Below are 11,654 nucleotides of genomic sequence, written 5' to 3' on the forward strand. Positions count from 1 at the left end.
AGGTACATGTTACACATATCATCTAGATGGAAGTAATAGCAGATGCCACGGTAGCCTATTTTACTTTTTTTCATTATATCTATCCCTGACAAAAATATCGCATTTCATTCGATTTGTATCAGATGCCCCCCTTATAAAACGCGCCTATAAGTATATAGCACACGTTTATCTCACTACAAAGGAACAATGGTTCTGATACAAATATATAAAACACTCGAAACGAAAAAGCATAATGCCCGTCATTATACATTCATGTGCTTTGTCGTTTACAGTATTTATTTTGATACATGTCGAGGGGAGAAAACCCTCTTAACGCATGAAAGCTCCCGAAATCGAGCGCAGAAGGCGTTGGGGCGAACGAGGCGGTGTCTTGTGCTATCGTCATTGGTGCCACGGTACCCCACCAACAGAAGCTCCGCCCTTATGGAAACTCTTTCCGAGCGACTGTGTGAACAATCATTCAGTTAGCAAATGTCACCGTGGCGGATGGACGCGTTGTAGGGCATCGCAGAGTACACCGTTCGCCTTTTAGAGTACCATACTGAATCATCGTTCCCACTGAGTCAGTTCGTATTACGTGCGAATAGTGATGTTGTCCGGTGTTTTTGTATGAAGTAGTATCGTGTTTGTTATGCACGCCATGAGTGATCCTGCTGCTTTGGCCGGCATGTTACCCTTCGATTCTATCGGGCTGTATGAACAGCCAAAACCACGGTTCATTTTCAAGATGCCCCGAGTCGTTCCTGACCAGAAGGCCAAATTTGAGTCTGATGATTTGTTTAAACGATTAAGCAGAGAAAGCGAGGTATGTCTACAGATAATTAATTGTTAAACTTATAGTTACCGTCGTCTAAATGGTTTGAATTCATTTTGATGCAATACATAATGCGACTGAGTTGAATCACCGTGTTTCATTAATTAATTTATCATTATAAATATAATGACTTAATTGTAAACCATTACAGAAACTCCATAAATTTAACGTAATATCTATAGAATTTTGTCTAAATGTCGCGATGTCGTAGATTGAATATAATTACACGAAAATATAACGGCTAAAGGTTTACAGTTTTTCAAGTTTCTCTTAACACACAAATGAATATTAATATGTAATTACTGCCATATAATATTCGTCAATTACTTTAAATCATGTATACATATACAGATATTTGAGTATGATATTCAAAGAGTAAGCTCTATGTTAATAACTACTGCACGTATATTACTTTCACTTGCAACTAAATCCGAAATGCGAGGTCGTATAATTAGCATAAATTATATCAATATTTATTTTTATTGTCAGGTACGGTACACTGGGTACCGTGATCGTCCTCCTGAAGAGCGACAGATGCGCTTTACCAGCGGTTGCCGTGAGGGACACACCGAAATCGCATTCATATCTACTGGCACCAACTTGCAACTGGTCTTCGATCATTCACCTTACAATAATCGTGGGTGCGATTTCCAAAAAGAGAATGGGAAGGTAAGTTATTCCTATAATAAACTTTTAAAAACATTGCTTTTGCGGTTTAAGAGTTTTATATAATTATCGCAATATAATATTTATATTGTTATGAAAAAATGTTATATGTGACGATAAAGCTTTTAAAAACGCTGTTTCTCCTTCAATTAAAAAGAAATATGTATTATGATAATGACATTTCCAGCGATGAAGTTAGGATTAGGGATATACAGTGTATACGTTACAAGCACTCGTGGACATACGTTTTCAAAAAATGCAAATGCCACCACTTATAAAACAATCCTTCCTTTTCAAAAGCCGTGCCGTCCTGAGACCGAGCCACGTTCTCGAGTCCGCACGACGCAAAGACAATAAGACGAGCTACATATTTAATTATTGGCAGTTATTTAAAAACCACTCGGCCTCAATGATATTCCAATCTGATGACTCCCCACATGTGTCCGAAAGCCAGGTCACTTCATGGAGTGCCCACCCAAGCGATCTAAGAGCTCGGCAGCCTTCAAATATGGTAATATAGTGAAATAAGAGCCCTCGTGCTTTACTCCATATAAAATATTTTTTGACCAAACACCATCTGGATTTTGCCAATTCAAACTCGCGGAAATAACAAATATCAATTGGGCAGCACTGTAGATCAACTAAAAACTTGTACCCAGTGTACTGGGTATCGCACTTTTGGCGTTTGACCTACGTAGATTAGAAATTTATAAGTTACCATGTTATGAACAATATATATTATAATAAAGCCCTATAACGGAACACTAAGCAGCTTTAACAATGCCAATTATTAATCACAATACATATACAATAAAAAAATAAATTTGAAGAGTAACCTTCGACACACTGAGCGTAAAGCAAATAGTAACAAACTTCGGTCGGCAATTTGGATTCATTACGCTATGTACTGCTAGTATGTCATCATTTTATGAAGGTTGTAATAAAAATACCAATAATAAGTATTGATTTATTCATATTTTCAGTTGTGCATATATAAGCATTCAATCGATAATAATCGTAAATACAATAAATTTATGAATTACATTAAAGTAAAACACTAGGACCCGAAGTGATGAAATTAAATTTTACCTGCTAACTTACAAACGTTTATATGTAATACTTTCAGGAGATGCACCGTATGTAAATACGTGACTCACCGGTGGTGCGGTAATAACCTAGTTTTGTCAGTTTTTTAAAGTTATCAACCGAATGTATGTATCTCCATTACGTATGATCTCAAGTCATTACGTAAAATGTCTTATAACATGTCGTTATTGTAAATCAAAACAATTAAAATGAATAATTAAGCTAAACATGTAGTATAAGGAAAACTTACGATTCGGGAAAAATGTGAGTTAAAACGTTCGAACTTTATCAGTGACCAGTAGGCACAAACTACATATTACAAGCAATCTAATTGTATAGTTCTTACATCGAATGAAATACTAATTTACTTCAATGTGTGTTTTTGGACAATGTATCTTAAAAACAAATACCCGTTTAATGACTCATGTAGTAATTATTTTTATACAAAACTCGAGGCTAAACTTTACGAATAAAATAATGTAATTAGACATCAAAGAGAGTTTGTTTTTGTGTCATTTATGACTTAAGCAAACCTCGGTAACGATCGCGTCACTGCTGCCGTTGCCGGCCATTGGCTCGTCATCAAGGCACGCTGTTTCTGGCACAATTTCCATATCTAAAATTAAGACATAAATAACTTTAAGGCCGCTAACGAAAAAAAATTGAACCGTAACGCCGAACATAACGCGCCAGTCACGCTCTGCATTAATTTTATAGCGTGTTGCTTTTATGAATGACATCTTTTTTATATAGACAATTATACCGATACGCTTTAATACTTTTCATAATATTCGAACGGAATGAGACATGTTGATGCATTAATGCTAACACTAAATCTTAATGGGAAGTTAAAAACAACAATTACTTGTAAGGACTCACAAACATTGTAAAAGATTTTACTGTCCGCTAGTATTACAGGCATAAGATATACAAAAGATTGATATGAGAGTGATTAACCGTTAAATAAATAGGGATAGTATTCAAACAATGCGTCGATTTGTATCGTTTAAAGCCACTTTACACAATATGCTTAGGCAATATATAACAGAATTTCATTCAAATGTTAAAATGAATTTATTACTAATAAAAAAATATCAATTTGTAAATACACGTGAAAACAATTATCGTAATGCTATTTATGGTGAAATATTACTTACAAAACATTATTCTTTATATCAAGGCTTTAAGAATAAAATATTTTTTCCTTAAAAATTCCAATTAAACATCGCACTCTTCGCTATCTTGGTATAATTATTACTTTGTGTCCCGTCTGTTGGACGTTTTATTGAATTTTAGCCCCTTCGTTACCGGGCGCCCACCCGCTGCGCTTCTATATGAACACTTATATTTATTTACATTCGGTTCATTTAACAGCACACTCGAGTACGTACGAGCCCTCTTGTACGCACTGGCAATTAATTATGGATTTGTATATAAGCATGTGCCTATATTAACAAAGATATATGTATTTTTATGTACGTATGCAGCACTTCAGTGAAACACTTTATTGCCATCCATGGCAGGAAAACTCGGTTCTGCTTTGCAAGCGACGAGAAAAGTTACTTATTGATGTCAATACAGCTCGATTAGTATACTTTACTTACTTTCGAGTGTTACGTCCTTTAGACTTATTGTTTAAGGATAATGCAGCGGACATTGGACCTTGAAAAAGATCAATACGTGCAATTAACAATGTTCTAGTCCGAGATTAACTAAGGGGCGTATTTAATAAATTGGATATAGTAACGGCCGCATCACAATATATATATGTATATATACAATAATATGATATATATTCATAATGATAGAAATAATTTCAATTAAAAACCCAACCAACATTCTTTTTTTCAAAAAAAAGTTTTTTCATGGCAATATTTTTTGTGAAATATAAGTATTATTGTACAACTGTTAATGAAAAGAATTTAGTGTCAAATTTTGATAACTAACAATTGTTCTGTTACTAAATAATATTTTTAGGAAAATGTATTTTTTAAATTATATATATATATATTTAGAAAGTTTTAAAATTTTACGAAATTTGTAAAGTACTTAGTAACAAACGGTAAGTCCGCATGTAACACAAAAATTATTATGTAATTAATAATAATTAACATTTTGATGAGCCTACAAAACATTTTGAAACACGTTGCAGGTTATTATTGATTGCCAACAAACGTACTTTTTCGTTTGTTATTTTGATATTTCGAAACAATAAAAAAACTATTTTCTTTTTTCTTTGTGTTAATTAAACAATTTTTAACTCTGTGTTGTATCTTTTATTATTTGGATTTTTTTTAATTTGCCGATATCGTTTTCGTTTTTCGTGTTATACGACAAATTCTGCGTTACAAATAAGGTTAATGCCTATCGCAAATTATGTTAAAGAAACGTTAAATTTTAAGTTAAACGAAACATTGTAATTATTTATAAAATTATATTTTAGTATCGCAATTTTCCATGATATGTTCAGAGAAAAATGCAAAAAATTTGCTAATGAAAAGAGGGAGAGGAGTAACGGCAGCCATGTTTCGGGCGTGGCGTCTCGACGCCCCTCAATCCTGACTGAAGTTATTGATTTTACAATCGCTTTTCTCTTTCACGTAGCTCACTAGAAAGTCTCTTACTGGTCCAAATGAAAAAATGAAAACGCAGCCACGTTTCGTTACTATGATTTTTATAGCGATCCTTAAAAATATCGGAGCTATAATAGTTTCTTGAAAATTTTAAACTGTAAAATGTAAACTATAAAATGTAATTGATTTGGATCCCTTAAGATACATCAGCGAAATATAATAGATAAAATTTGTATGCATTATTCGTCTATGCTTTGCTTTTTTTCTTTTAATATATAATTTGCAAAAAGGTTTAACCCTGCATTCCTATGTCTTGCGACTCAAGGGTGACACATAAACAAATCGAGAGTTTGATACCAATTATCTAATTTTAATTATAAATTTTGGAAGGAATCCATTGTGTTATGGGATTAATAAGTCATAAGATGTGTGACATTAATCTTTACACACCATTATCTTCAAAATGAGAATTGTATTCCAACGGGAACCGGTTTTACTAAACTAATAATAAGTTAGGTTGTAAGCGGCTTGTATTCTTTGTATTCCAACCTTCTCAGGGTCGTCTGTGCACCTTGAGGATGGACGCCATATACGCTTGCGGGTCAATGGTGTCCATTTCGGAACCTTCAGGCCCCGGCGGCAATCTCCGCGTTATGTGGTCGGCCCGCTGCCACTTTAACTAGAATATTCTCTAGGCTATGTCGGTTACCTTCATTCATCAACAGATGATCTCATTCCTGATGCGATATATTATTGACGAAACAATACCCACAGCTAGTATTCGAAAATGGCAATTAAATTATTTATATTTACGCTTTTATTGAATATATGATCACTTCTTACGATAAGCCGATGTATTCATGTTCTGCGCATGACGTTGTATCATACAACTTGTCATTTTATACATTTCCAAGTAAATTCAATTCCTGCAGTTACCGTACCACCACCAAAAATTACCTCATAGGATTTTAATATATTTTTTGGCGTCCATGGTGTTTTGCCTGTTTCTAATCTTGCTGCCAAAATTAAATTAAATCTATAATTTTAATCTAAAACTACTGTAATTTTAAAAGTAAACCACTTCACTAATCTCCAGTATTAATTGGAAATATTTTTTGTCGTTGTATTGAAAATGTGTGCTGCTGTGATTGAAAATACTTCAGTGTAAATTGTAAAACCACTACATCTTTGTTCTCATTCCCTTCCTTAAAATCCTTAAAGAATTTTATCGATTTTAAATTTTTTTCTTTACTTTGTATAACAAAATAAATAGATATAAATGGAAGAAAAGAGCACAAGAGAGCGATCACCAACTCGAGGTACAAACTCTGTGCGAATGGTGACGGGAATAAAGGCCTCTACGCCTCAACTATGGCTTTCCAGGAAAGGTGCGACCTTTTACAACGAATATAAACGACCAAGAAGAAGATATAACAAAAAACATGTGATTAAAGAACGTTTTTAAATATCATTTTAAATATTTTAATAGGTGCATTGGGCGAATAAAATGATAAGTGTGTAATAAAGTACATTAGGGCACAAGTGAAACAATATTTTATTTTATTAACAATTATATATAGAAAATTCGGTACTAAAAATTAACTTTTTGTTACTACCCGTCTCGAAGAGTAATAATAAAAGGTTTACAAATAAATGTTAAGAATAGCCATCTTACTGAAAGTTGGCCGGTCGCTGTCGGTGCAAGGCTAAGTCGGAATGAAATGAGCACGCGATCTACGTTTCCACGCCTGCCTTATGTTGCTTTACTTTTTTCGAGAACACGTAATTGCTAATATTAAAATAACTAAAGATGTACCATAATAATTTCGTTAATATCTCCAAATGACTTAGTTAGCTTGATGTTTTTTTTTATATAACATAAAATGACTTGAGGGAAAAGGGTAGTGGTAAATTATCAGCTTGCCTATAACAAATCAGCGTAAAGTAAAACACGTCTCCTTAACATAGTCATTTCTTATGCTACACCCCACTATTTTCAGCAGCAAAAATAGCTAAGCAACCTTCGGTGAAAGAAACTTGTTAAAATTATCAAATATTTTATATTTCACTTTTATTACATAATCTTGCTATTTCTGCACAACATTATTAATGTATTGTTAATGGATGTAGTATTTTTAATCGCCTTTACCTAAAAACTAATTATTACTACGGTTCGTTTGTAGGTGTAATGTTGTAATGAAAAATCACCGGAACTACGTGATAATTATCGAAAGGTAAATTTTAGTTTAATATGCAGAAAACTAAACAGATTACGTAACTAACCATGAGGCAACTAAACGTTGTCCCTATGTTGCATAAATTTGACGGATACATTCTTATCGAACCGGAACGTGCCACCTACAACGTCTGTTTTTGTCTTTATTTTTTGTTTTAAATTCAGAGAAAGGTTCATTCATTTTAAAACTAAAGTTGCCCTTTTTTGTCATCAGGTACATATCGTGTCTCGGTTCATAATGAATGGTGTATGTGTCCGATGGCGGGGCTCAATCGATTTGGAGAAACTCGAGGGGATCGGCTGTCTGGAACTCGACGAAGAGAGGGCCGCAATAGAGGATGCAGCTTTAAGAGACCAGATTGAACGTTATAACCAAAGACTCAGAGATTTTGAAGATAAACAGCGTGCTTACCGTGAACATGGGGAGGAGTTGCGTGCGCACTCTCACGTACATGCGCAGCGCTGCCATCAGACGCGCCAACCACCCCACGGTGGCCATCCCACTCATCCCCATCCAGCCCACCCCGTCCATTTAAAACCTCATTCACAGGGAGCTTTAATTTCGTAAAACTAACAGTAACTTTCTTGCGATTTGTGTACTAATAAGTACCACGATACTTATTACTTTACAAAATCAAATCTTATTTACTAATTTGTTATTAGCACAAGGAGTTGTTGGTATTACTGAAAAAAAAATTCCGGTCGTCTGCAGGAAAATGTTACTTTTCAGAAACTGAATGCAATTCCATATATACCATATTCAGAAGGCATTTAAACAGAAAACCAATAAAACCTTGCTACTAATAGCTAAAAATAAAATTACCTGTAAGGGAGACCTTATTTAAGCCAATGATAATTACTCACCAAATAGTCGAACCTAAGAGGCGATGGTTACATTACAAGAAAACAATATACTCAATTATGACTATGATTTAAGCCGCATTATTATTAACTGTATTATCCATTAGGGCGGGCATATAGTAGTAAAAAATCATTTGACGTAATTCATGTAGTTTATCGCTTTAATACGGTACCGCTTTATATTAATTAAGATTAGTAGCATCACTGATCTGCTATAATTAAGATGAAGATCATAAGAGATCTGACAAAGAGAAAAAGTGCCAAGCATTGCACAAGCACGTAGAGAGTTAACTGTTTGAATCTGTTTTGTTCGGGTGATGGGTTTGTATCATATGTTATATTGGTCATGGAGAAATGCAGAAAAATCTTATAATATAACTATTTGTTTATAATTCAGCTAAAGATTAAAAATACAACGCAAGAATTCACCAGTTGCCTAAAAATATCTCTGATCATTCTAAATACCACAAATTAAATTTTTATAGTTTAGGATAAGTTGTATGTTCTTTATTCGCTTACAGTAAACCTAACGGATGTAACTACTGCTAGCTTTTTGCTAATTAATAGATTGTGCAATATTTAAAAATTTAAGCAGGTTGTTTTCAAGGCCGATCTATCATTTTGTGTAATTACGAAAGTATTATAAACACGATAAATTCTTAATATCGAGTAATAATTATTATTGGGAATGACCATTACAAAAATCAGAATGGAATGCCTAATTTTTATGTTTTGTTTAATAGTGATTAACGGAGTCAGGTAGTAAACCAGAGAAATGCATTTGCGTTAGTGTTTTCTAATATCGCTATTCATTTTTTTTTTAAACTTTTCTTTAATTTTCAGTTTTAAAACGTAGATACGCGTCTACCACTTTGTTTCAATTGAATTCGTTATTTATTTTTAAGCTGAAATTATATGTAACGGCAAAAAATTACAATCCTATTATTGTGATAGATGTAAATAAAGTTTTGGTTAATTCAAATCGCCTTTTCATTTTATTGTGCTATTCGAAATTAAATTAATAAAAAAAGTTTAATAAATACGTCTATTCTTAAATACTGCCAAGGTTTTTGTTTTGTTAATTAATAGCAAAAATGTATTGAATAATTGTTAGCAGTAATATATAATATCAATTTGAGTTGATAATACTACATTTTACCCTTCTTAATTTAAACCATAATTAATACAGAAATATAAATAAAATACATAACTCATTAAAATACCATTACTTTGAATAAATTAAATAGTTTAAGGTTCTTCTGAAAGTATCTGCTATAAGCCTGCTAAATTTAAATGTGTAAAGTTCTACCCTAAGGTCCGTTCTGTTGAACTCACGCTATCGCAATTAGGCCCAATTAGCCGAACGTCACATGGCAGAGCGGAGTGCACGCGCGGTGCACCTGTGCTTATGCCGGAGCAACCAACTTTGTTACACTCAATTTAGCTCAGGAAGCTCTCACATTCATAGTTGAACAAATAGCGAATAATTGGCAACTTTAATAACGTATTTTGCGTATTTTCATTACCTTGTTCGAGTTCACAGCAATTCACACCGAAATGGTAAACAATAAACGTATTTAATGGCAGAAATGACACTTTAAGTAAGATTAAATTCGAAGCTTTACGTAGCGTAATTTATATGAGCAAAACCTTATAATAACCTGAATTTTGCTAAGAGCCTTTTTCAAAGATATCAACAAAGAGATGTTACAAAAAACAAAGTTAAAGTAAACAATAAAGACAAATAAATTAGTGACATTTACTACGCTAAGCGCTGCTCGGTGTAAACACGAGTGTCTTGAAAAGAACTAAAAAATTACGTTCCGGAATGATCTTATCGTTAACATCATCATTTCGAATTGTTAAAATATATCAATTTGTTAATGACTGAAAATATAACGTTAGAAAAAATTCAAGGAACTTCTTTAATTATAAAAAAGAAACTCTAATCATTTTATTTTTAATTCTTTTACAAGTGCCTAATCTTTTTTTGATTGTCTACTACCAAGCATACGACATTTTGGTTGTACATTACGTTTTGTTGTTAATGTTATTAAAGGTGTTTTAATTAAAGTGTCATTCTGATAACCTAATTATGTTATTTTTTTAATTTAGGTTCTTGTACTTTAAGCATTCACTATAGCAATGTTATTAATGTTTTAAGTGTTATCATGTTCACTCAAGCAGGAAACTCACAAATGAGGTTTAGGTATATTAATATATTCAATAGTGCAAGTTAATGAATCATATTATTGCATAAGATATTTATATACGCTTAATACAATAATACAAACCCATTTTTTAATTTATTTAAATTTAATATCGACGTGTTATTTTAAAGAGAAGGGAAAAAAACAATCGTGTGTCACTGACTACCTGAATTTTACGCAGAACTGAGCATCAATAAATTGCTCTACGTTTGCGCTAAAGCTTCAATGTTATCTCGGCCCCATATTGTGACATACGGCACCTTGACCGCTGAAATTGAGCAGGTACCTGCGTTATTAGATATCGATCCCGATCGATACCCGTAAAAAACTTGCTTAATACTCAAATCAGGGAACACTATCCCCATCTCGAATACAATGAAGCCGTGATTTATCAATACGTTCTTTTTGTACAAAAAGCGCAGGTCAGTGTAATGCGAAGCACCAAAAGAGCATTTTGTGTAATCCGGCCGCGAGGCGTGGGAACATGATGCGGTTATGCGCATGTTATGAGAGTACTTGATTACTTTATTTCAAGGCAAGCTTTGTAAAAATTCAATTATTTAAACAAAATTCTTGTATTACGCCTTCGTTGAGTAATAATCGTACTAAGACGGCATTACAAATATGTATTTTTATGTTATTATATATTCGTTTATGGTTATATTCTGGTAATGTTTGGTACTTTTAGTCTTACGTGGTTTTTACAGCTTCGAACGTAGAGCTTGAAGTTCCGGAAACAGTTAGAGAACAGAATTGTAACGCACGAAACTAAACTTTAAAAATGAACAAAAACCAACGTACAGAAGTTGATACTTTTGTTTGTAATTCCCTTACTACGAATATTACCGTTATGTTGTATGATTTCTCCTGATGTTAAAGGATAAGTGACTATGTATTCTGATGTTGTAAGTTTAAAAGATCCTGTTAAGGTAAACTGGTATTAAGACGGTATGTAGTTTCCTCAAATGTTCACCACCATAGGGTTTCCCGTGCAACGCGAGCCCCCAGCTCCTATTTCTCGTATCGCACATGAATGACAACGCACGTGTACATAGAAAGCATATGGCTTCTCGACACAACGTCTTATAAGAACAGCATTAACTTTATGAATTTCATGCTATATACTCCAAAAGTAATCTTAAATATCGACACAAACTTTGCCGTTTGCATGCCTTGATACAACCATATATGATACAGTTATTTTTTTA

General features: G+C 33.3%; 1 protein-coding gene across 1 annotated transcript; it reads left to right on the forward strand.

The window, feature by feature from the left end:
* The first annotated feature begins 478 nt into the window (after window positions 1–478).
* On the forward strand, window positions 479–8,294 carry LOC137922249 (protein big brother-like). Its single transcript, XM_068765200.1, has 3 exons — window positions 479–805; window positions 1,304–1,483; window positions 7,590–8,294. Exons 1-3 carry the CDS (start codon window positions 632–634, stop codon window positions 7,941–7,943), a joined length of 708 nt encoding a protein of 235 aa, XP_068621301.1. The 5' UTR covers window positions 479–631; the 3' UTR covers window positions 7,944–8,294.
* Window positions 8,295–11,654: the final 3,360 nt, after the last annotated feature.

The sequence above is a fragment of the Battus philenor genome, unplaced genomic scaffold (genome assembly GCF_028537555.1).
Source record: "Battus philenor isolate CCGP_79_NKW_IND1 unplaced genomic scaffold, ilBatPhil1.0.hap1 SCAF_2, whole genome shotgun sequence".
In the NCBI taxonomy this organism is placed as follows: domain Eukaryota; kingdom Metazoa; phylum Arthropoda; class Insecta; order Lepidoptera; family Papilionidae; genus Battus; species Battus philenor.